General features: G+C 42.0%; 1 protein-coding gene across 1 annotated transcript in view; it reads right to left on the bottom strand.

Moving 5' to 3' along the window:
* The window catches only part of DHX30 (DExH-box helicase 30), a 1,694,732-nt gene that overhangs the window by 918,253 nt on the left and 749,419 nt on the right, over positions 1-27,060 (bottom strand). The window contains exon 13 of the mRNA XM_044066068.1: positions 26,426-26,632. Coding sequence (XP_043922003.1) covers positions 26,426-26,632 — 207 coding nt within the window. The remainder of the gene's footprint in view (positions 1-26,425; positions 26,633-27,060) is intronic.

Genomic DNA, 27,060 nt, shown 5'->3' with positions numbered 1-27,060 from the left:
TTCATTGATTTGTTCAGGTAAGTTACGTCCACCAGTATGACCTGAGGTCCCCTGTTTTCTTTGGAACCAAAAAGAATCTGAAGTAGATCCCTGATCCATGCTGGTCTGAAGGGACCTCCAGAATGACTCATTTTTTGAAGCAATTTTGAAATTTCCAGAGTTGCTGCCTTCCTTTGACTGGGTGGAACCCAAGATTCCAAGGGGCAGGGAGGAGTTTTAACAGGACCATGATGCTTCATTGTGTCCGGCAAATGAGATCGGAGGTATCTGAGAGGAGCTAGGCAGTATGGGTAAGGTGGGAGGTGCTCTAGCTTGGAATCCTAAGCTTGCTGCCGGCTGAGTCAGTTTCGAGCTCAGAACAGAGACCCCACAGGTTTGATGAAGACTGAACATTAAAGATCACACAATTTACTTACAGAAATCAAACACATTTTATTTATAACATTTGTTTACCGGGATTTTCAGACTGGATACATGTCCATTTTCAGCAGAGGCTCGGGAAGGAAAGCTCCAAATAGACAAACTTACATGGATTACACAAGAAGTTAGATAACATTAGAAAATATAAAGCAAAGTGATTATGTACAATGGTTTAGTAGTCTCCCCTAGTAGGGACTCAATTTTCATGGACAGACACAATTAAAAGCAAGAGACGTCAGACTGGATATAGAGCTTGGTGATGTAGTTGCATTTTATGATATTTACAGAGCATGCTTTCAGTTTATAACTTAATCAGGGTTAGTACACGGGCAAAGCCAGTTCACTTTGAGATACTGCTTGAGATTTTTTTTGAAGAGACTTTTGGAGGATTGAAGGGTTATATAGTTTGGCAACGAATTCCAGATTTTGCCAACAAAGTTGGTAAACAGGGATTCACCAGCAGAGTTATCAAGCTTTGTGGGTTTGGACCAGTAGTTTGTTGGCTGACCGTAGGGATCTCAGGTTACTATATGGCTTAATAATATTTATAAGTGAGGGGGTATCCTCGGGGTGGTACAGAATTTTTTGCACTAAAGGGCAAACTGAACTGAATTAAGCTTGGCAGTTCTAGCCACTCTAGTTATTTCAGGTTCTGGCAGTGGTGGGTTCTATACGTGGAGCCAGTGGCGAATCTGGCAATATGGCTGTAGCTATGGAACAGCTTACTTAATTTCGATTTGTTGAGGTTTGGGAGTACAGGCGAAGCATATGAGAAGGTAGGTGTGACTGGGCGATTGCAGTCCTAGCCAGGGGGGCTAAAAATGTCTTGTTTCTATACAGTGATCCAAGCTTTTTTCTGATGGTCTGTATGGTTTTGTTGACCTTTAGGTCAAATTTGAGATTATCGTCTATGATAACCCCTAGAAGTTTGGTGTGTTGATCTGGGGAGATAGTGGTACCATTGTCAGACATGACAGAGAATGAAAGTGTGGCAGATCTATTAGTGGGGGTGAAGAGGAGACGTTTAGTTTTATTGGGGTTGAGTAGTAGGTGTTGGTTGGCGAGCAAGTTCTCAATAGTGTTAAATGTATTTTGGGTTAGGATTTGCAATTCGGATGGGGACGTGGCTGAGCAGATCAGAGTGGAATCATCTGCATATTGAATACAGGTAGCGTTAGGGATAGCAGTGTGAAGGTTGTTAATAAAAATAGAGTAGTGGACCTAGTATGGAGCCTTGAGGGACACCAAGTGCGAGAGGTAGCTGGCTGGAGAGTCTGCCCTGCCACAGTACCGCTTGTTGTCTACCAGTCAGGTAGGACTGGAACCACTGGATTGCATGCTTATTGAGGGAAATAGATTTTAGAGAAAGAATGAGAATGTCATGGTTGACCACGTCAAAGGCTTTTGATAGGTCAAGAAAGAGGGCTGAGGATAGCCTACTGTCATTACTGTTTTGGTTTATGGCATTAGTAAAGGAAAGGAGGGATGAGGTGGCGCTGTGGTATGGCCAGATACCATGCTGGGAGTTGGATAGTAAGTTATTCTGTGTAAGGTATTTCATTAGTTGCTTGTGTACACATTTCTCCGTTATTTTAGCTAGTGGGGAAAGAACAGCAATGGGTCTATAGTTGGATATGTCTGCAGAACTACCACCTTTATGGAGTGGGATGACGTGGGATATTTTCCAGAGGGAGGGGATAGCGCTTTCAGATAAGGTTCTCTTGAGAAGTATAGATATGGGATATGCAATGGCATCTGCAGCTATTTGTAGGTACTCTGCAGGGAGGAGGTCAGCAGCGAGGGTGATAGGTTTTTTTTTTTTTTATACGTGTTTTGATAAAACTAGTGAATATCGGTTGGAAGTTAAATTGGGGGTGATTAGTGGGTAGATTAGGGGTGTGGTTTAAGTTTGTGGGGGTTAGTTGATTTGCTAGGGATTGGATTGTTTCAGTGAAAACGTTATTATAAGAGCCAGCTATGGTCTCTGGGGAACTATGGGGGTGGTTAGCCGGGGTTGGGGTGGTAGAATGACCTGGAAGAGGTAGTTGATTTAAGCCAGCCCAGAACTTTTGAGGGTTGTTTTGGTGTTTTTGTAGGAGATTTTGGTAGAAGCTTTTTTAGGTAGTAAAATAGATTTTTTTGTATCATTCCCAAGTTGATTATATTTTAGATGGTCAAGTGGGGCTTTAGTTGTTTTCCAGCTGGCCCAGGCTTTTTCTAATTTTTATTTTAGATTTTGTATCTTTTGTGAGCTATGGTGCTGTGTTTGATCTAGATTTTATTGTATGTGCTGGAGCATGGGAATCAAGGATACTTAGGAATTTAGTGTTAAAGTGAGCTACAGCCTCTTCTAATAGTAGATGTTTTAGTTTTGACCAGTCAACTGCTTTAAGTTCATTTAGGAATATAGCAGTGTCAAAGTTTTTCCTGTTTCTAAGTGTTTTATATTTGGTCTAGTGAGGGTTTCCTGTCTTATGTTTTATGATATAGGTTAGTAAATGGTCACGAAGGTAATCAGGGAGAGTGCCAGCTGCGTACAGTTGGGGTTGGTTATCAACTAGGATCCAGTCTAGAATACTTTCACTGTTGGTTTGTTTGTTTAACCTAGTGGGAGAGGTTATGGTCTGTTTAAACCCAGACAAGTTTATCAGGGTTAGGGGGGGGTTCGGAGGAGCAGGGGTGCCAGTTGGTATTGAAGTCACCAAAAACTATGGTTTCTTGGGGATAGGTAGTGGATAACCAATACAGGATATCCTCTAGGGTATTTAAACTGTTGCCTGGTGGAATGTAAGCACAGATGATGCTCAAGCATTTGTTCTGGTTAATCTGTAGTTTGGTTATGAGAAGTTCTGCATTACTGAATTGGGGTGGTTAAATGGTGTCTCTATTAAAAGAACATTTTTGTAAAGGACTGCTATCCCACCTCCTTTCCTTGTAGTATGGTCTAACCGGTGAATATTATATCCTGGAGGTAGTATCTCATTATCAGTAGTACTAGGTTAGTACGGTCTAACCGGTGAATATTATATCCTGGAGGTAGTATCTCATTATCAGTAATACTAGGTTAGTACGGTCTAACCGGTGAATATTATATCCTGGAGGTAGTATCTCATTATCAGTAGTACTAGGTTAGTACGGTCTAACCGGTGAATATTATATCCTGGAGGTAGTATCTCATTATCAGTAGTACTAGGTTAGTATGGTCTAACCGGTGAATATTATATCCTGGAGGTAGTGTCTCATTATCAGTAGTACTAGGTTAGTACGGTCTAACCGGTGAATATTATATCCTGGAGGTAGTATCTCATCAGTAGTACTAGGTTAGTACGGTCTAACCGGTGAATATTATATCCTGGAGGTAGTATCTCATTATCAGTAGTACTGGGTTAGTACGGTCTAACTGGTGAATATTATATCCTGGAGGTAGTGTCTCATTATCAGTAGTACTAGGTTAGTACGGTCTAACCGGTGAATATTATATCCTGGAGGTAGTGTCTCATTATCAGTAGTACTAGGTTAGTACGGTCTAACCGGTGAATATTATATCCTGGAGGTAGTGTCTCATCAGTAGTACTAGGTTAGCATGTTCTAACCGGTGAATATTATATCCTGGAGGCAGTATCTCATTATCAGTAGTACTAGGTTAGTACGGTCTAACCGGTGAATATTATATCCTGGAGGTAGTATCTCATTATCAGTAGTACTAGGTTAGTACGGTCTAACCGGTGAATATTATATCCTGGAGGTAGTATCTCATCAGTAGTACTAGGTTAGCACGTTCTAACCTGTGAATATTATATCCTGGAGGTAGTATCTCATTATCAGTAGTACTAGGTTAGCATGTTCTAACCAGTGAATATTGTATCCTGGAGGTAGTATCTCATTATCAGTAGTACTAGGCTAGTATGTTCTAACCGGTGAATATTATATCCTGGGGGTAGTATCTCATTATCAGTAGTACTAGGTTTTAGCCAGGATTCCGTAAGATACAATGTCTGGGGAGTGGGTTGTTAGGAGGGCATGTAGGTTGGGAATCTTATTGTTAATACTTGTAATATTTGGGTGAAATGCTAGGAGGGAACCAGTGGGAGTAGAAAGAGGTAGCTTGACAGTGGGGGTTGTGGTAGGAGAGTGAAGGTTATTGGGTGTGGGTGGGCCAGGGTTGGGATGGATGCCCCCATGTGTTATAAGGTTATAGTGACAGGATACTCTAAGCTTTAGGAGTATGTTTATAAGTTTTATATAGTCTTTGTCTTTAGGATTATGTTTTGTGGCTTTACAGGGGTGATATTTTGTTGAGGGTGGTAGATTCGGTGTGCTGGGGATGGAAAAGTGTTTGGTGTTGTGTGTGAAGTTGTGAGTGACTGTTTGACCATTTGGGTAGTGAATACAAAGGTCAAATTTTTGTTCGTAGGCAGTAAGATGGTAAAATAGAAATAGTATAGCCAATAGGGTAAGCAGTATTTTTTTACTTGTTTGCATTTTGTTAGGGGGGAGGGCCAATTACAAAGTACACATATATTGCATACTATGAAAAAAAAAAAAGAAAAACTTTTACTTACAATTACATATTCAGTCCATTCATTATCTTTCTAAACATTAATGACAAAGCAGGAATTATGGTTTAGAGTCCTCCCACCAACTTAAACTTAGTCTTTTATAGCCACTGCTACTTGCAGAAGCAAGTTCTCAAAGCTACTGTGTCTAATGGAAATTACACTTCACAATTCTTCCATTTATTTCACATTAATGTTGGTCTTCCTCATTATATCACTCACCCAACATTGGTCTCTGGGTCAAGTCCAAACTACTCCTGATTTCAAGTCAGCTCCTGGAATTATTTTCATTCACTCAATTTCCCTTCTACCAATGACAGATTAGTCAAAGTACTCTAGGCCATTTTCCATCTACCTGATTAAAACTTCTTTGGAGCATGCTTGGGATACAAAATTACCAATGAAAACGTTTCTGAGCAAAAATCCCAAATCTTATAGATTTTGTTGTATATTTTGGAGACGTACATATATCCTCCAATTGTTTCTTTGTGAATTCCTTATCCAATCTTTTCCCAACATTTACTAACCTCCTCTGATTGATTCCTGTAGTTACATGCAATATTTTATATGCCCTAATCATTATACCTTTTAACAGCTTCTATTCTAGACTTAACTAAAAACTCTACCAAAGCAGGTCTTTCACTTGAGATTTCCTCTACCCCTTTGCCTACACTCTGATACCAATCCCAGACAGGGAAGGTAGTCTTCTAGCCTGCAGTCAAAATGTCTTCTTGGCTTCATCCCATTCTATCATCTTTCCCTCTCTAGTTATTTGCTCCCAATACTTCGGTTCCTTTGCCAGTTTTCTCCAGTAAATCCCAGCCCCTTTTTGCCTGCTCTTTGTATTCCTACATGCAAACATCCTGGTTGGCAAAATCTCTTTAGACTATTCCCATGCTAGCTTAGTTCTTAGAATTCTTTCTGCTACATTACAAATATAGAATTCTGTACACATGCAGTTATTCTTCTTAAGGATCTGCATCCAAAATCTCACTCTTCCTAATTTTTTGAAGTTCTCCCCTGCTTCATCATACCTTTCCATTTTGAATCACAGCTCACCGATTGTGTTATGTACATGAACTTCAGTTGTGTAGCTCTCAAATCAGGTAATCCTAAACCATCTTGTTCTATTGGAAGGCTCAACTTACCCCACTTGACCAGTGTCCTCTTTCTCCCAAATAAAAATCCTTCAGCTCTATTAATTACTGTCCACAGCTTCTGATCTAGTTGATAAAAATGTGCCTGACCTGTATATAAAACTAAAGGGACTAAAAACATTTTCATTGCTTGTATCTTGCAATCCATATCCATAAACAAGAGCTTCCAGTTTCTGTTTTGTATTATCTTTTGTTTAGTCTCTTCCCACATCCTTAGCTGTGTAACAATCCTTATAAACCATACTCCTGAACACTTAATTTTATTGTGTTCTCATAAATATGGGTAAAGCTGAAATAATTCATGTGTGGGTACACACTTTAAAGCTACAGCATTTGTTTTGGCTTTATTAATTTTATAACCTGAAAAAACTGACTCAGCACGTTCCACAACACTGTGATGTCATTTTTTTGTTTTATCAGGTACAAAATATCACCTGCAAATAAAGCCAACTTTTCCTGATAATCCATGTCTTTACAAGTTGTGGTAGAATTGCTTTGGAGGAATCTGAAGAGGACCCAAGAAAATGCTCACGTAACCCTCCTCCAACTGACACAACTGCTGAAGCCACCACTTTTATCACTGATTCTATTCATACCTTAACACATGCATTTGCAAGTCAGTCCCTATCTGCCCTAAATATATAAGCAAATTTAAGAATAAATGCCATGGTAGAATACTCATTAATAAATTAGATAACATAACAAAAAGAAAAATCAACCTGTTACCATCTCCAAATCTCAGAAATGTGCTGATGCAGCTTTCAAAAATAACCAAGTCTACTATTAAAAAATATAAAGCTAAGTGCAAACTCAGAGTAGTTATTAATAAAGACTAACTGTAAATCCTTCAACTAGGTCAGGAAACCAGGCAAACAATGTTCTGAGCTCATCTGCAACAATCCTATACATATGGACTCCAAGCAAACGGCCAATATTCTAGCTGATAAATTTAGTGCCGATGTTAGTGATTATTGGGAGGGGGATGCAAGGAAGAAGGAATGGGGGAAACTAAGGACCAAATCCTGACAGTTTTACAAAAATGAACACCATCATGTCAATAAATTTGACAGTGTACAGTGTTGCTTGATTACCAGCTCCAAGTTCAGCCTGTCTGAGCCTCTTGTGAATCTTTCAATTTCATCCTCTCCAAGGGCTATGTAATTGATGTCCAGAGAACAGTAAGTGGAATGCCATTACACACCAGCACTGATCTAGGCAACTACAATACTCACTACTTTTATCAGTCTTATGCAATGTTACAAAACACATTAGCTTTGAGCTCATAAATCTAGATGAAAAACTTCTACCGATGGACCCAAACAAACCTGGACTTCTCACTAGCAGGTCTTGTCTCTTTAGCCTCATGAACTTCTTTAAAAAGGTCACAAAAGCTGTGGACAATAATCATTTTGTGCATAGTGCCCACCTAGACCTAGATAAGGCCTTTTGTACAATTCCTCACATAGGTATTATTGATAAGCTTTCAAACATTAATGTATGACCCTACATTGCCCACTGGAAAATTAAGTGGCTAACTGATACAACCTATATAATAAAAGCTAAAGTTTCCTCTGAATATAAAAAAAAAATAACTAGTGGAGTTCCATAAGATTCCATATTACAGCATCACTACTACTTATGGAACCCAAAACACCAGGCCTATGGCTACATTTACTAATCATTACAAACTGGGTGCCACCTTTTGCTTGTCCACCAACACTCACTCCAGCAAGAGTTAGACAATACTAATACTTTGTGTCAAGACAACAGTCTCAGATGCTAAGAAATGCAGTGTAAGTACAGCAGGAAAAAAAAACTCTTCCATCTACTGTCATATAGGTTCATAGGTTGGTACGAGGCTATCGGCCCTAGAGCCTATACAAGCCTAGCTATAACAATTCCCTGGATATTTCTTCCCACAATATTTACTTCCCTGGACCCCTGTCTAGCAGGGTGACTGACGTGATCCCAGGGTGAATTTGCTATCTCCCCATCCAATCGTCAAGGCTCATTTTGAAGACGGCCAAGGAGGTGCTCTACTCGACATGTATGGGCAGTCTATTTCAGAGTATGGGGAGTGTCTCTGGGTCAGGAACCTATCCCTCCAGCATGTTTTGTTCATTGTGATGACAAGGTTTAGATCCCTGGAGCGTGTGGCTCTGAGGTATTGGGATTTCTTTAAGTGGAGCATGTCCAACAGCTCAGGGTTTGACATGGTCTTGTATTTTACGCAGTGATCGCCTCTGACTAGACTATATGCAACAGAGTATAGCTGGAGTTTTTCTTAGATGGTCAGCATAGGGCATCTGCTTTAGGCCTGTGATTCTTTTAGTGAGGCATTTCTGTGGCCTTTCCAGCAGTTGCAGATGTCTTGTGAGGTACATACCAAACCGAGCGTTGTACTCTACAATGGGTCTAATGAGGGATGAGTACAGTGGGACAATTACCCTTTTTCTGGATGAAAAGCCCTTAGTGATGAAGTGTGCCACATTGAAGGATTTCCTGACTGTTGTGGCAATGTGGTTGTCGAAGGTGAGACCACTGTCCACCTGTGTCCCTAAGTTTCTCATCACACTTTCAGTGTTTAGTGTACTGCCACCTATGTGATAATTCATGGGTACATGTTTTTTCCTAAAGGGGATAACTATACATTTCTTAGCATTAAGCTTGAGCCCATGGCTCTGGCACCAAGCATCTGTTTCTGTAAGGTCCTTTTGTAGAATATCCACATCATTTGGGGATTCAATAATGGCTCCCAGTTTGCAGTCATCTGAGAACTTTGTCAGCCAGAGCCCCATAGTGTTGGCCTGTACTTCAAAGAAGTAGATGCCAAACAAGAGCGGTCCCAGGACTGAACCCTGAGGTACTCGGCTTGTCACTTGTCTGGAGCTGGATTTTGAGTCGGCTACTTTTACAGTCTGGGTTCTGTCAGTAAGCAACCCATCGTGTGACGTAGGGATTTATGCCCAGCTTATTAGTTTTATCTATGACTTCAGAGTGGGGGATGGTGTCAAAGGCCTTAGCGAGGTCCAGTAGGCTGTGTGGACTGCCTTACCCTCGTCCATAGCTCTGGAGACTGATTCAAAGAAGTCAATCAGGTTCAAGAGACAAGATCGGCCCTTCACGAACCTAGAATGGGTTGGGTCCAGTGTTTGAAGGTTGCCAATGTCTTTGTTTATAAGTTCCATGATAATGCGTTCCATGCCCTTGCAGATCAGGCTCATCAGACTGATGGGACAGTAGTTCCTCAGATGCAAGGTGATCCCCCCCTTCTAGAGTGGGATACCTGTAGCTGAGTGCCACTCAGTGGGCACGAAGCCTGAGGTGAGGCTATGATTAAACACGACACTTAGGTGAGGTGCCAGTTCATTTTGTAGTTCATGTAATACACAGCCCGGGATGTCATCTGGTCCCATGGATGCTGTATTCTTAGCTTTGGAGAGTGCGGTTTCTACCTGTTCATAGGTAGGTACTAGGCTATCTGCCCAAAGGCATTTATAAGCCTAGCCAGAATGTGTTGGCCTTCGCTGCCCCCTTAGATTAGTTCCCTATGCCTCTGTCCAGCAAAGCCATTGAAGTGATCCCTGGGGTAAACTTTCTGTTTCCCTTCCACTCGTCAAGGTTCCTCTTAGAGGGTTAGCGAGGAGCTCTGCCTAACGTAGATTGGAATCTTGTTCCAGAGCATGGAAAGTCTCTGGGACAGGAATCTATCCCTCCAGCGTGTCCTATTTATTGTTGTGATGAGGATTAGATCCCTGGAGCGTGTGGCTTGAGGGGATATGGTTTTCTTTAGATGGAGCATGTCCATCAATTCTGGGTTGGACATGGCCTTGTATGTCAGGCAGAGATCACCTCTGAGTAGGCGCTAGGCAACAGAGTACAGATGGAGTTTCTTCAGTCGAGCTGCAAAGGGCATCTGCTTGAGGCCAGTGATCCTCTTGTTGAGTAACTTCTGTGGTGTTTCCAGTTGTTGCAGGTGTCTTGTAAGGTACATCCCAAATGGGGCATTGTACTCTATGATGGGTCTGATGAGTGATGCGTAGAGGGGCCCAATAACCTCTTTCGATCTGGATGTAAACCCTTTTGTGATTAGGTGGGCCACATAGAAAGATTTTCTAACCACTTTGGCAATGTGATTATCAAAGGAGAGGTTACTATCTACTTGGGTCCCCAGATCCCTTATTACGTCTTCCGTATTTAGGGGGCTACCACCTATGTGGTAGTTTGTGGATACTTTGTTTTTTCCATAGGGGATGACTATGCACTTTCTGGCATTTAGCTTGAGGCCATGGTTTTGACACCAGGTATCTGTCTCAGTGAGACCCTTTCGGAGGATGTCTGTGTCAGCTGGAGAGTCAGTTATAGCCCCTAGTTTGCACTCGTTTGCGAACTTGGTCAGCCTTAGTCCTCCTGTGCTTGCCTTTACCTCTGAGAAGTACATGCTGAACAGGAGGGGTCCTAGGACTGAGCCCAGGGGAATGCCACTTGTAACCAGTTTAGAGTCAGACCTAGCTCCCGCAACTCTTACCATGTGGGTTCTGTCTGTGAAACGAACCAAACCAAATCCTATGAAAGGGGGAATGCACGGTCCAAACCAAATATCAGATTCACCAAATAGACCAGCAAGGCAGAACGGAGTTCAAATTCCATTTATTTGTACCATAACAGACTAGTTTCGGCAAAAGTGCCTTCTTCAGTGTAGGACAAGAAATTCAAGTTCCTTGTGCTCATCAATTTAAATATAGACCATGAGCCAATAGGACAAACCGGCTCATTAATATTAATAAATGAAAAAATATATTAGTGTTTTAAACATACGGTAATACCAAAACACAATATGCAGCTCTGTAATACGAGGCAATCATAAAACAGGACATGTCAACCATATTAATATTACAAAATTATGTTAAAGTTGAAATAATATAATATGATATATATATGTGTATGAAAACATATATATTCTTTTAAACCATGAACCACAATTATTGAGCAAGTAAGGGTCAATGACAACAGTATTAGTTCCTCGTATCCAATACCTATATGTTCAACAATCTAGACACCCGAATCAGCATTAGGGCTATTAGACAATTTGGATATACAAAATATAGCACTCCAATGAAAAACAGTGAAAACAGAAACCATTACAATCCCATAAATTGGAAAAAAAATAATTAAATAATATAAATCACATATATATAAATGTATTTATCATTAACGACCATAACCAAAGTCTGTAAATAGTTACTCTCCATATTAACATAGTTGATTTCACATGTGAACTATCTATATGGAATTATTCTAACTACCTAGACCCCCATATTGAGATTATTTCTGTCCACAACCCATAAGACTTAATGTAGTACACAAAAATAGAACAGAACCAACTACAGATTGTTTAGTATTCATTATATACATAAGTATATAAGGGGATTTTCAAGGTCCAGATGACCCAAACCTCATTAATGAAATAGATCAACAGGGTTATTGAGAACTACACATAACCTATTATAAATGGTCATTTAAACCCGGAGGAAACAAGGCCCCTAAAGTGGTAATCCAATATTTTTCTTTTTGATCCAATAGACCATGCCAGCCTTGTTTGTTGGTTCTATCCCCAGAAATACGATCAATGACCATGAAATTATATTTTGCCTGTGGATGTTTGCGTGTATGTTGATATAGGGCACTAGTCTCCTTATGGTTCCTAACATCACTACGATGTTCATTCATTCTATATCTCAATGCTCTGGAAGTTTGACCTACATAAAATGCCCCACAATAACAAGAAGCAAGATACACCACCCAATCACTGCTGCAATTCCCAAAGATTTTTATATTAAATATCCTACTGGTATTGCGACTGGAGAACTCCTTGGATTTTAACATGTATGAACAGGAGCCACAATGTCCACAGGGAAAGGAACCAAAAAGTTCATCACCATGTAATGTGAGTTGTTTGTGGATAGTCCCCCCACTTGCCATATGCTTAAAGTGTGATAAATAGGAACCCAAGGTTTTACCCCGCTTGTATGAAAATTGACATCGTGGCCCCAAAATGGTTCGCAATCTCTCATTAGCCAGTAGGATATTCCAATGTTTGTTAATAATGTTCCTAACCATGTTAATATTTCTCCCGTAGGTTGTAATGAACCTGACACAAGTGCCATGAGATGTTAAATTTTTATTCTTATTTTTATATTGCAACAGTTCTTCCCTTTTTAAGCAATTGGCTCTGCTTCGGGCACTCACAATATCATGTCTGTCATATCCTCTGTTGGTAAACCTCTGACTAAGATCCCTGCTGGCTAATAAGTATTCCTCTTCATTAGAACTAAGACATTTAATTTGTATGAATTGAGATATTGGAATGCTTTTAATGGTGTGACGGGGATGTAAACTTGAGGCATGTAGCAAGGTGTTATATTGTGGGTACTTGCGAAAAACTTTAGTAGACAAGGTGTGATCTGGGTTCCTATAGACACTGACATCCAAAAAATTGATGGTATTTTTATCACATGTCAACGAGAACTCCAGTCCCCATACATTGTCATTAAGATATTCTACAAATTCCTGCAAGTAACCCACATCCGCACGCCACACCAGCCAGCAGTCGTCAAGGTAACGTCTCCAAATATCCATCTCTACCTGAAAGATGTTGTGTGATGTATCATATATCATGTATTCTTCAACATAGGCCATGAAGAGGTCGGCATATATGGGAGCAAAAGCTGCTCCCATAGCTGTTCCTTGTAACTGCCAATAGCATTGGCCTTGGAAATACAGAACATTCTTATTGAGAACATGTTCAGACATACAGATCAAAAGAGTATTGAACCCAGGTGTGTATAAATTTGCCCTTTCTAGCCAATATTGAATAGATTGCAACCCCGCCCAGTGTGGTATGCTCGTATATAGTGATTTAACATCTAATGTGCATAAATACCATTCAGGTTCCAATTGGGTATCCTTAATAAGCTGCAAAAATTGTGTGGTATCCTGTAATCTAGATCTTATGAGGCCTAATAGTGGTTTAAGATATTTAGTAAGAAAGGCTGATAATGGTTCTGTCAAAGAGCCTATTCCAGAGACAATTGGTCTGCCCGGTGGTTTTGTCAGGGATTTATGAATTTTGGGTAAAAGATACAATATCTGTTTCGAGGGTTCAGAAACCATAAGTGAAGCCAAACACTTCTTATTAATAATGCCCTCCTCACAGGCTAGTTGCAAAAAGGAGTCAATCTCTTCCTTGAAGACAGACGTAGGGTCTAGGGACATGTGCATATAACATTTGGCATCAGACAATTGGGTTAGCCCTTCCTGTACATAATCGGCCGTATTCCAAACCACAACTGCACCGCCCTTGTCCGCGGGGACAATAACTACATCTTTATTGTTACATAAATTGTCCAAAGCTACTCTGTCTTCAGGTGTTAAATTACTTGCTAACATAATGTGTCCCAAGTTCTCAAAATGTATATCCCTAAAAACAGTATCCATGAAAACAGACACGTGTTTATTCATGGGTGGTTGAAATGAAGACTTGCCAAAGCGAAAGTCCTCAGAAGGTTCTGATTTATCATCATCAAAAAACAATTTCAAATTCAAATTCCGGCAAAATGCCTGTAAATCTTGTACAATCTGATATTCCCTTTCTGTCTGTGAGCCAGTTGGCAACCCATCTCGTGACATAGGGATTTATGTTTAGGCTGGTGAGCTTGTCTATAATACCTGAGTGGGTAATGGTGTCAAAGGCCTTTGCGAGGTCTAGGTAGGCTGTGTGGACCACCTTCCCCTCATCTATAACCTTGGTAACTGTCTCAAAGAAGTCCACCAGGTTTAGGAGGCATGAGCTCCACTTAAAGCCGAACTGGGTAGGGTCCAGTGTTTGGATGTTTCCAATGTCTCTGTTAATGAGATCCACGATGATGCGCTCCATAGCTTTGCAGACCAAGCTAGTCAGGCTTATAGGGCGATAGTTCCCGGGGTCTGTTGTGGCTCCACCTTTGTGGAGCAGAATAACCATTGCTGTGCGCCACTCTGTGGGCACGTAAGCCTGTAGAGAGGCTGAGTTTAAACAGTGTGTTTAAGTGAGGGGTTAGTTCATCTTTGAGTTTGTGTAGGACGCAGCCTGGGATGCCATCCAGTCCCATTGATGCTGTGTTTTTGGCTTTGGAGAGGGCTATTTTAACCTGAGTGTCTGTGATTTCAGGGGCACTACATTCTTCTGGTATAGTTATAGGCCCTTTTGGGGATAGAAGGGGGTGAAGTTTGCACTGAACCTGTCTGCCAGGATGTTGGCAATATCGTTCGGTTCAGTGTATTTTGTGCCATTCTGTACCAACTCCGAGCAGATTTGAGAATTGCCACTTAGATTCTTGACATAACTTAAAAATGCCTTGTGGTTATCTTTGGAGTCCATGGCAATTTTTCTTTCGAAGCTAGCCTTGGATGATTTTATGAGGTAATGTAGTTTCTTGCTGATACTGATCGGGGATGTCTTCCCTTCTTGGGATTTTACTCTTTTTGTACTAGTTTCCTCCTTCTATTGTACAGCTTGCTTATGGCAGAGGTCCACCAGACTGGTTTCCTCGTCTTGGAGGAGTGAGTCTTGGTTTTGTTTGGGACAGCACGATCCATGCATTCTTGTAGGTGCCCGTAGTGTGCATTAATAAAGGATTGTGCAGCTTGGACAGTGTTATCCTTTAGCATGGGGGCTTTGAAACTTCCCATCTCGGTCTTAAGTAACGTGAAGTTTGCTTTTGAAAAGTCTTTCACAGTGGTTTCTTTGACTGGGGGTAGTGGCGGAATGTGGATATCCAGAGTGATTAGTTTATGGTCAGACCTAACCAGCGAAGGGGTGATATCTGGTGTGGAACACCGGTCGCCCATGTTGGCGATGACCAGGACCAATATGTTGTCACCCCTGGTGGGGGTGCTGACCAGTTGATCCAGGGCGTTTGAGTTTATAAATTCTAGGAAATGTTGGGCAAGGGAGTTCATACTTGAGTAGTTCTCCCAGTTAATGTTTGGGTAATTGAAATCGCCCAATATCAGGGTGTTTTGGTAGGACCTTTATGTTTCCCAGTGTTTTCAGAAATGCGGAGTGGGGGCCCTGGGACATGGTGGGTGATCTGTAGCAAGCTACAATTTGAATAGCAGTTTTGCCCGTTGTTAGTTGCACGTGGATGATCTCTGAAGCATCGTGCTGTGCCTCTAACCTGGAGGTGTGGGTATCCTTGATGAATATGGATACTCCCCCGCCTCTTGTATTTCAGTCCGGATTTTGTGGCCCAAATGCATGGTAGGAGTTGTAGTCTGGTAGTGCTGGGGTGCTCTCAGGACCCTCAAACCAGGTTTCTGTTACTGCACATATATCAATTTTCTACATACTGAAGAGTGCCTCAAGTGCGTGCATTTTGAGGTTTAGACTTCTGGCATTGAGCAGCATTACCCTCAATTTTTTGTTACTTGTGCTATTTACAGCGGTGGGTTTGTCTTTTGAGCCTTGCCTAAAAAAGGCACTATGGGGGTGGCCAGTATTCAAAAGCCTAAAGGTGACAGGTGCAAGCTGTCTCCAGCAAAGCAGCATGGCTTGAAGAGCATGTCATCCCAGGCTGACAGACATTGGATCCCCTTTGAATGACACCAGAAGCTTAGCCAATTGTTGTTGTGGCCGTGATTACTGGAATTTGTCAATCTTTTGGTATTGAGATGGGCCCTTTAGGGGGTGAAGTTGGCACTAAATCTATCTGCCAGGATATTGGCAATATCCTTGAGATAAGTATATTTAATGCCATTCTGTTGTAGCTCAGAGCATATCTGAGCATTGCCATTTAGATTCTTGACATAACTATAGAATGCCTTGTGGTTGTCTTTGGAATCTTTGGCAATTTTATTTTCATAACTAGCTTTGGAAGATTTTATGAGGGATCTCAGCTTCTTACTGAGGCTGGTAAGGGGAGTTTTTTGCATCCTGGGATTTTCCTCTTCTGCAACAGTTTCTTTCTTCTGTTGTACAGTTATGGCAGGGGACCACCAGATTGGCTTCCTTTTTTTGGAGGAGAGCATCTTGGTTCTATATGGAATGGCACGATTCATGCACGAGTGGATGTGCTCGTACAGTGCCTTAGTGCAGGATTCAGCAGGCGAAGTTTCAGCTCCCATCTGCATGGGTGTCATGAAGTTTGTCACTTCTGACTTGAGTAGTATGAAGTTGGCTTTGGAGAAGTTTTTTTTTTTACAGAGGTTTCCTTAACTGGGGGGGGGGGGTAGGATGTGGATGTCGAGGGTGATTTGCTTATGGTCAGACCTGACCAATGTGGGGTGTCCACTACTGTGGAGCATCTATCTCCCATGTTGGTAATGACTAGGATATTGGAGCCCCTGGTGGGACTATGGATTAGTTGATCCAGGGTGTTGGAATTTATGAATTCCAAGAACCATTGGGAAAAGGTGATGGCACCCAAACAGTTTCCCCAGTTAATGGCAGGGTAGTTGAAGTCACCCAGTATTAGGGTGTTTGGTTGTACCTTAATATTTTCCAGTATGTTAGAAAGGTGTAGTGAGAATCTTGGGGCATGGTGGGGTATCAGTAGCATTTGGATTGCAGTCTTACCTAGTGTTAGTTGCACCTCGAGAATTTCAGATGCATTGTGTTGGGCAACTAGCCTGGAGATGTGAATATCCTTGGTGAATATGGACACTCCTCCACCTTTACTGTTTCGGTCTTGGTTTGGTGGCCGAAAAGTGGGGTAGGAATTGTAGCCTGGTACTGCAGGAGTGCTCTCTGGAGTCTTGAATCAGGTCTCAGTTACTGCACAGATATCGATGTTCTCGATTTTTAGGAATGCCTCGAGAGAGTGCATTTTGAGGTTTAGACTTCTAGCATTGAGTAGCACTACCTTCAGATTTCGCATGCTTGTATCTGTTACAGTGGTGGTTTTGTCCTTTGAACCTTGCCTTAAAAAGGCACTATAGGGGTGGCAAGAGCTTTGGCCAGTAACCTGAATCCCAGGTGTTAGAGGTGCAGACCATCTCTGGCAAAGAATCGTGGTTTGTCACTCATGTCATCCCAGGCAGACAGATACTGGATCCCCTTTGAATGACAGCAGAAGCTTGGCCAATTGTTGAAGTCAATCATTTTGTCCTTCTACTGTGGTATCATTCTGGGCGAAGGCAGGATGCTACTCAGGGCAAGAGTCATACCTGCCTGGGCCACATGATCAGAGAGCTCTTCCATGCCTCTTTTCATGTAGCCCTGGGAGGTATGTCTCAAGACATTCACTCCAATATGGACAATGATAGAGTCGTACTTGTTGTGGAGTGACTTGAGTTGCATGCGTTATGTGGTGGATCCTGACACCTGATAGGCAGCTGACTGTAATTTTCTCCTTGTTCAGCCTGGTGAGTGGGACATCAGTGTGCCTGACTATGTGAGTGGGACATCAGTGTGCCTGACTATAGAGTCACCTCAGTGTGCCTGACTATAGAGTCACCTAGGACTAAAGTGTTGGGTAGTTTGTCTTGCCTTAGGGGCTGTTGTTGGGTGGCACACTGGTGTTGTGAGCTATGTGTCACTTTGGTTGTGACTGGTGTTTGTTTGCATTTCAGCTTCGGAGGTCCTTGTTGCTTGGGCAGGTTAAGGTTAAGGGCCTCCGCATATGTGGGTTTAGTGTTGCTATGTGTGGGTGTTGACGGTGTGGGTTTGGAAGGGCTATGTGTTTGTAGTGCAGGTGTTAACCCTCCTCTTGACTGTCTAGCAAAATCTTGGCTGGAGACAGCTTTGCTTCCAGTTTGGCTATGTAAGTGCATCTCTCACAGGTTGTAGTGTTGGAAGTGCATCTCTCACAGGTTGTAGTGTTGGGTGGTAGGAGGAGAGGGTTGTCTGTGTACATGAGTCAGTTACTGCATTGCCCCAGTATGCCCAGATTCACCAGGTGGACAGGAGAAATCACCGGAAGCTGACCCCTTGGGCATGCCTGTTTAGGTGCTTTTTTGTAAAGTACAAGAGCTGTTTTCCCTTACCTTTGCAAGGTACTTCGCAATTATAGGCTGTTTAGTGCCTACAATTAATTTCTCCTTATTAACAAGGAGAGTTGAGTGCTTGTATCAGTTTAAAGCTTCCTAGTGCTTTCCAGCAGGTTCTAGAGCAAGTGCTAGTCACAGGGGTTCAGATTTTAGTGCTACTACTGAGAAACCAGCTAGTTCTAAGGGAAAATTTGAAGAGCACGTGGAATAGTTTAACTATAGCCCCGCAGTGCTGCACGATGCGAAAAATGCGTAAACACGTGCATTTTTAAGCCAGAAAGTAGAAAGGAATAGAAATCAGCCCAAAATGGCTAAAATTACAATTTCAGAGCTAAAAACCACTCCTCTAGTGTTAGACAGGCAGTACAATGCTAACCACTCCCACTGGTAAGCAATAGGACTTCCCTCTACCACAGCAAGGTCTAGATAGCTCTGAACACAGAAAATAAAGTCCTGAAACCAGCAAAGCATGGGATCTGGATTATACTAGCTAGAAAAGGCGGGAAACGATCAAACAAGATAGTATTTTTTTTTTTTGTTAAAACAGGATAAATAATGCAATAATACACTAAGTAAACACAGAAAAGGCTGACGCACTTGAGTGTGTAGCCCTAAACAGTAAATACAATTAAAACTCCACAAAAGTAGCAATTTAAAACTTTTTAAATGAAAGCAAGGCAAGTGTACAACTGAAAAATGATTTAAGAGGCAGTAATATAGTAGAATAAGTAGCTAGTCTACATATACAGAAAAGTCTATATATACAGAAAAGCAGCTAAAAAGTACAGTTGGGTAGACTTACCGTAAATGTAGATGTTCGAGTGTATTCACTGTTGCAGTCATTACATTTGGGTAATCCTGCTGGCAGGTTGCCCTCAGTCGGCTTGAATTCCAAAGTCTTGGGTCCTGCGTCGGCTGCTGTCACCCCTTCCCTGACATCAGGTCGTTAGGGGGTATAAAAGAAGCAACCGACTCCATTTTCTTCAGTTTTTCTTGCCCCAGATGTCAGGTGCCCCCTAAAAGGGTAGCCAAAATTTATATATATATATATATATATATATATATATATATATATATATATATATATATAAAATACATGCACCAATATAAACTTTACCTTCATCTACAAGCAAATACACCACATATGTTGTATAAATCAGAAAAGGAAAGAAAAGTTCCAGCAGAAAAAAGGGGGACGGTGGGTGGGTAACCTGGACTGCAACAGTGAATACACTCGAAGATCTACATTTATGGTAAGTGTATACAACTGTACTATGTTCTTCATGTTTCACTGCTGCAGTCATTACATTTGGGTAGAGTCCCAAAGCTATGGTTGGGAGGCTGGAGCTAAACAGCATTAGGAGCGGCTATGAGGCCCTGCAGAACTACAGTGGCAAAACCTGCCCTGGATTTAGAGTAGAGTGGCAGATGTTAGTGCTTTGTACAGGTGTGCACTGAATGTCAAGCAGCAGCCTCTAAAATGTCTTTGGTTGGTACTCCCCTGAGAAAGGCTGCTGAAGTGGCTGCAGCTCTGGTTGAATGTGGCCTAATGCCCTTTTAGGCAATGGCTTGCCATGGTGTAAATAGCAGAAATGAATGCCATGGCCTATCCACTTTGAAATAGTCTGCTTTGAGATAGCCTTTCCTTGTGATCCTGCAGCATATGCCACTAGTAATTGCTCTGTCTTCCTGAAAACTTTGGTTCTGTCCAAGTAGAATCTAAGCTGTGTATGTCCACAGAATGCAGAATTCTCTCCCCCTTGTTCTGTGGATTTGGATAAAAAGTTGGCAGATGAATAGTTTGGTTAAGAGCCACACTGGACACCACCTTAGGCATAAATGTTGGGTTTATCCTCAGAGAGACCCTGTCTGGATAAAAAAAAGATAAAAGGTTCCACAGCCATGAGTGCCTGTAGCTCTGAAACTTGTCTTGCAGAAGTTATTGCTAGGAGCAGCGCTGTTTTCCAAGATAAAAACTTTATATCAGCATTAGCAGCTGGCTCAAAAGGAGGCAGGGTGAGTTTTTCCAAGACATAGTTGAGGTCCCATGCAGGTATTGGTGATCTCCTTGGAGGCCTTACATTTTTGACTCCTCCGAGGTACTGCTTTAATAAAGGATGAGAAAAGATTGGTGGCTCTGTATTGTAATGAGCCGAAATGGCAGAGGCATGAATTTTAATTGATGAAAAAGATAGGCCTTTGTACAGCATCTCAGTTAAATATTGCAAAATCTGAAGAATATCTGGTGCAGCTGTATCAGTTCCTTGTGCCTGGTTCCAAGCACAGAATCTCTTCCATTTTCCAGCATAAGATTTTCTAGTACTAGGCTTTCTGGCTTCCAAAATGACATCCATCACAGCTTTACTGAGAGGTGTGTTTTGTATGACTACATTATCCGCCATGCTGCCAGGTTTAAAGTACTGAGTCGGCTGTGCAGGATCCAATTGTTTTGCTGGGAGAGTAGAGGAGGTATTTGAGGTAAGGTCCAAGCTGGGCATTGAGACAAGTTCCTTAGGATTGGATACCAGTACTGGGGGGGTGGGGGGGGGTGGGGGGGGGCAGTCTGGGGCAATCAGTATCATCTTTGGCTTCTCCTGTCTGACCTTTAGGAGTACCTTGGGGAGGAGAGGCAGTGGAGGAAAGGCATATACTGATAGGTTTTTCCAGCTGAAAGATAAGGCGTCCACTTTCAATGCTTGTCTGTGATAAGTCCTTGTGCAGAATCTTTTTAGTTGGTAGTTGTGAGGGGAGGCAAATAGATCCATGTCCGGGCATCCCTATTTCCTTGTCATCATGCTGAAGACTTGTGGATCCAGTTGCCACTCGTGGGGATCCATGAGTGTTTTTGTTTCCTGGCAGGAATTGTGCCTGCAGATGTACTTGGTAAGTCAATGCTGTGTCCCACAAGGTCATGGTTAGCCTGCAAAGGGGGGTAAGAATGTGTGCCCCCCTGCTTGTTTATATACCACAAGACCGTGGTGTTGTCTGCCTATCAGTAGTTGTCCCAGATGAAGTAGGTCCTTGAAGGCTGTCAGGGCATTATGAACAGCTAGCATCTCTTTTTGATTGATATGTAGATGCATTTGGTTTGAGGACCATGTGCCCTGAATGCATCTTCCTGCCATGTGCGCCCCCCCAGGCATAATCTGATGCATCCGTTGTTAGTGTCTGCCTGGCTTGGGGTAATGTGAATGGCTGTCCCTTGTTCTGGTGACAAGCCTTCGCACACCATCGAAACTCCTGTTGCAGGCAAGGAATGAGAGTAAACATTGTTTCCAGGCTGTGGCAATGTTGAGTCAAAACACTTTTCAGGTACCATTGAAGTTTCCTCATATGCAGTCTTGCATATGGAATTAGTAGGATGCAGGATGCCATGAAGCCCAAAGACTGCAGAATTTTTCTTGCAGATAACTGGGCCTTTGTTGCCAGCATTTTGAAATAGGCAGTCAGTTGCCTTTGTTTGTCTGGCGTGAGATAAGCCATCTGGGCAGTTGTATTTAAGCTTGCACCCATGAATATTATCTCTTGAGAGGGTACTAGTTTTGATTTCTTTTTGTTGACTGTATACCCTAGGCATGTTAGAAGTCTTTTCACAAATGCCAGATGCCGTAGAAGAATGTCCTTGTTCTCGGCTTGAATTAGACAGTCGTCCAGGTAAGGATATATTTGTATTCCTCTGTCGGCAGAATGCAATTACTGGTGCCAGGCACTTTGTAAAGACCCTGGGCGCAGTAGATAAGCCAAAGGGCAGTGCAGAGAATTGGTAATGCATTGAGCCAGCCTTGAATCTGAGGTACCTTCTGCATGATTGTCTGATTGGGACATGCAGGTATGCCTCTTTTAGGTCTAAAGTCACAAGCCAAGAATTCTTGCCCAGCATGGGCAGAAGCTGCTGCAAAGTCAACATTTTGAATTTTGGTATATCCAGGAATGTGTTCAGAATAGATAGGGTCCCGTATTGGTCTCCAGGCCTTGTCCTTTCTGGGTACCAAGAACAGTTGAGTAAAATCCTTGTCCCTGCTCTTGCTCTGGTACTTGTTGAATGGCCCCCATGTCCATGAGGGATGAGACTTGTTTTTGCAAGTCTGCTCATTGATTTTTTGGCAGATTTGGCCAGCCGTGTGCCTTTGGCAGGGAATGGAAATGGAACATGTACCCTTGTGACACGATATTTAGAATCCACCTGTCCTGGGTTATAATGTGCTAATTTTGAGAAAAAAGTGCTAATTTTCCCCCTAAAGGTGCTGCCAGGAGATATGTGCTTGGTGCAGGCAGGTGGAAGTCATTGGAACGGTTTCCTGTATGGTTGTGATTTGTCTTCTCCAACTTTGGAGGTAGAAGCACCCCATTACTTTGACCTGTATGAACCTTGCGTATGGGATCTGCCTCTAGGGCATCTGGATCTGCCCCTTTGAGGTCTGTCTGACACAGGAAAGGACCAATTCTTTGTAGGCCAGTGTCTACTAAACCTAGTTGGCTGTACATGTAAAAAAGTCTTGGCCAGTTTGCATAGATTTAGCTTTGTCCTCCATTTTCTTTAACACCTCTTCTGTCTTAACACCAAAGTATCATGCTGTAAAGGTGCATCTAATAATTTAACTTTGACATGATCAGGCAGATTTTGTTCCTTTAACCAAGCATGCCTCCTAAGTACAGAACCCGTAACTGTGGCCCTGCAGGAGGCCTCCAAAGAATCAAAACCACATTGCAAAGTACTTGTTCAGCTGCATGCAATAAATCCTGCATTTCCTTGTTTTCTGTACATTCAGAGTTTAATATTTTCTGTTTAAGCAATGCCATGACATGTTGCTGATATTTGAGCATATGAAACTGACAATTTAAGGGCCTTATAGCCAAGGTAGCAGATGTGTAAAGCTTTTTTCCCCATCTATCCAGTGCACTGGATTCCCTGTCAGAGGGGGTAGGGTTTTTTGCAGCGGAAGCCTTAACTCCTTTGGGACCCTGTGAAATAGTTTCTGGGCCTGCAGTAGGGTTTTTAAAAAGGAATTTGTGAGAGTCAGGAACCCTGTAATATCAGTCAGGCTTAACAGGAGCTGGAGGTAAGGAGTAAGGAGTCAGGAGTCAGATTAGACTTCGAAAACACAACATCTACAATGTCTAACACAGGTGGAATGGCTAGAGGCCTGTGTTGAGGTAGTAAAAGGAAATTCCTGAGCCTCTTTTTAGATTCTGAAAAATCTTGGCTCTCCCAGTGGAAATGCTCCCTCATGGTATGCAAGGCTTCCCCAAAAGAATAGTCCTCTGGAGGAGAAGCTGAAGGTACAGTTTCTTCAGCATCAGAATCCTAATAAGGGGGAAGAAAATATTCCTGATCAGAAGAAACAGGAACCTGATCTGAAGATTCATAGTCAGTCTCTTGCCTATGCCTCTTATCAGGAGGGGGATGGGAACCCCTGATAAAGGTAATCAAGTCTTCAGCCATTTTGAGCATCTGTTTTTTGGGCATAGAGACCTGTCCACGTGGCTCTTGAGTTTGTTTCTTTGGTTTAGAAGGTGCTTTAGTCTTTGCCTTTGAAGCTGAAGACAGTTTAATGTAAAGATGTTTAGGTGTGAAAACACCCTCAGAAGCCGGTGCCTGCTCAGCGGCTCCGGACCCATCTGAGGGAATAGTGTCCAAGGCTCCAATACCTTGAGTTTCCAACGGCATAGACGACTCCAAATAGGAGTCAGTAGCGGCCTGTGACTCTAAAGTAGCGGGTATCAGGGGCTGCGAAAGCGCCTCACTGAGAACTGGCGAACCGGCGACTGGCTTAGGAGAAGCTTTGTCGTCAGTTTTGCACCTCGGTTGTTCATCTCTCTCCTTTTCTTCATGTTTTTTGTGAACTCCAGTAGTCGGATGGCTTTCCGATGACATTTCTGGATAACTAAACTGGCGTCCAAAATAGTTTAATGCAAAATCATACCGACGCTTAATAGTGCGTTGGTCAAATCTAGCACAAAACCGACAACTAGAAACGTTGTGATCAGGGCCCCAGGCAAGGAATACAGTAAGAATGAAAGTCCTTATGAGGTATTTGCTTTCCACAAGAAATACAATTGACTTTTTCTGACATCGGTCTGGAGCAAGAAAAAGTTTCCCCAACAGGGTACTTAGCTTTATTGAAGACTTCTGGTCTGAAACTCGAACACGAAAATCTCAGGAGTCTGCCGACTGGCACTTGCGAACTGCTTCTGCTTCAGGCACCGCACGGCAAGAAAGACTTAAGAAAATGGCGTTGGCTGCTTCTTTTATACCCCGGACGACCTGATGTTAGGGAAGGGGCGACAGTAGCAGACGCAGGACCCAAGACTTTGGAATTCAGGCCGACTGAGGGCAACCTGCCAGCAGGATTACCCAAATGTAATGACCGCAACAGTGAAACATGAAAAACATCACACTAAAACAATTCAGATGCAGTGCAACCTACAGCACTTGAGTTGTAGCAATATTAAGGCAAATACAGTTTTAATAAATGCACTAAAATATACTCTATATTTCCAAAATGTTTGAGAAGCACAGTCAGAACACAAGGATATTCAGGCTTTTTTTTATTATTTACTTTTTTCTAAGAAAGGGAGAAAGGAGGAATAGAAGGAAAGAAATTAAGTGGGTTGGCCTTCTCAGATGTTCTCTCTATATTAGGTAGAATGAGCTAATGACACTAGACTGGGAGGACTGTCCAAGATCAAATTTAGACTAGGGGTGGGCAACTGCAAAGCCTGCAGGTATAAAGACAAGATGGAAAATACAGAGGGAGGGTGGGAGAAAACACTACAGAAATGTTTATCACAAGTGAGCCAATAGCTATGAAATACAGTACAAGTATACAATAAAACTGCTACAAATATCTAGACTAAGCAATAACTACTATAAATAAGCAAAAAAACAGGCTACTTATTGCTACAGATCAGCTGCTCCTCCTCAGATAGCTGTGTGTGTAATCTATATGAAAGACACACCCCTCCAAAGTCATGTCATTATCAGGGTCCTGGGCATTTTTTTTGATAATTCACTGTCATTTGCCCACATATCTGCACAGAAGTCTGAAAATCCTTTTATCTGTTTCAATTAATCTCCAAAGGGCATATCATCTATACCTGAAGGAGTTCTACTCCCCTTATATTCCCCTCTAACTAGACCAATTATTCTACTAAAGCACACTACTCAGCTGGCAACACAACAGAAAGTCCTAACAATCAATCACAGCATTCAAGTCTCATTTACCCAAAGAGACTAGCAGCCTTCTCCTTGTACTATGTCCCCTATCAATTCCTCCAGGGTGATCTTTGCCTTGCCTTTCTTTATGTCCCTGCCATGAGAAAAACAACTCTATCAAATCTCCTGTACCTCCACAGAGCCAACGGTTCCATTAACATCCACATTAGGACCTTAATCTACACCAAGTAACTGATTGCCTTTGACAGGATAGGTTCCTAACCAAACACATTCTCCACACTTGGCATAAGCATGACTCTACCACATTCATAATAAACCCTAACTGGATGGCTTGCAAAAAATTCTCCCCAAGGTTATCTTGCATGGCCCACCTGAGCAAAGGGGGGCATTCTTACATTATTTTATCCAAGGGGGTCCTTTGGCTGGGCTCTTAATGTCTTACTGAACAGACTGCTTAGTATCCACTTATGAGGGTTGGCCATATGACTTAACAAATAAGGCATCTGACTGCAGATCAAAAGACCATCCAAATCCTACTTTGGTTTTCAAAAAAGACAACATTAAGTGGGCAACAATGTAGCACAATGGTAACGACATCTGCCACATAGCTTTACAGTCTGGAATTTGGTACTAAACTCAAGTCGTTGGTTGGAGTTCACATTTTATCCCCAGTGAGTTTTCATGTCATAGTCAGCACACAGGATTAAAGCTTTGAGCTGTGGCAAGCTGCTTCCTGTAGTCCAGAGTCTGATTCACTCAACCACATTCTGCATACTGCATGATTCATAGCAAATCACTTAAATCAGACAGTGCTCTGGCACAATTGGGAAACTGCGCATGTTCCTGTGTAGTGTCCTGTTTCTGTATAGTCTCCTGTTCTGCATGTTTAGGAACCTAATAGTCAAAGATAAAACTGAAAGAGGAAGAAAATATGCTGTGGCACTGCAGGTGCTACATGCAGTGGTACAGAAACTGTGCAGGGATAATTCAATAAAGGCCACTTAATTTTCCACGGCAAAACATTATGGCAGCATGGGTCCACTGCAATATATGTCATATATTCAAGAGTTGCAATACAAAAGACTCACCATCATGTCAGGCATATGAATCTTTGCTTGTAGCACCAAAGTCTCTAGAGGAGTGCGGAGAATCTCAGCAATCTGGAAATCATCCATTTGCTCCAGGAGGCTCCGAGGGAAGAGATGGTAGGAGAAGCCAGACTGGCAGCGTCCAGCACGTCCTTTGCGTTGTTTAACATTTGACTTTGAAATCCACACAGTATCCAAACAGGAAACCTAACAAAGAAATAAATGGAGAAACCATACTCAACATATTAATCTGCAGAATAAACAATGAGCAGCACACTGCTCATTTTCTTAGCATTTTCATACTGTGTAAGACATGCAGTGGGGAAAAGGGCATATACGATTTGCCCAAATTCAGTGAAATGAGTTTTCAGTGAATCAAAGTAAACCCATACACACATTTATATATATATATATATATATATATATATATATATATATATATATATATATATATATATATATATGGGACTACTTTCATTTATCGAAATTACACTTACCTGAATTCCAAATGAGTGAGATCACTTCTACAAAAGACAATTACGAAGCCTAGCATCACCAACAGTTATACTCAGGGTAAAAAACTACTTGGCCACCATGACAAAATAACTAACCGAAACAAATTCAAACTAAGTGGG

This window comes from Protopterus annectens, chromosome 3.part0 (assembly GCF_019279795.1).
Source record: "Protopterus annectens isolate FY-2018-M chromosome 3.part0, PAN1.0, whole genome shotgun sequence".
Lineage (NCBI taxonomy): Eukaryota > Metazoa > Chordata > Ceratodontiformes > Protopteridae > Protopterus > Protopterus annectens.
The sequence above is the reverse complement of the archived record's forward strand: the minus strand, read 5'-3'. Positions and strand labels throughout refer to the sequence as shown.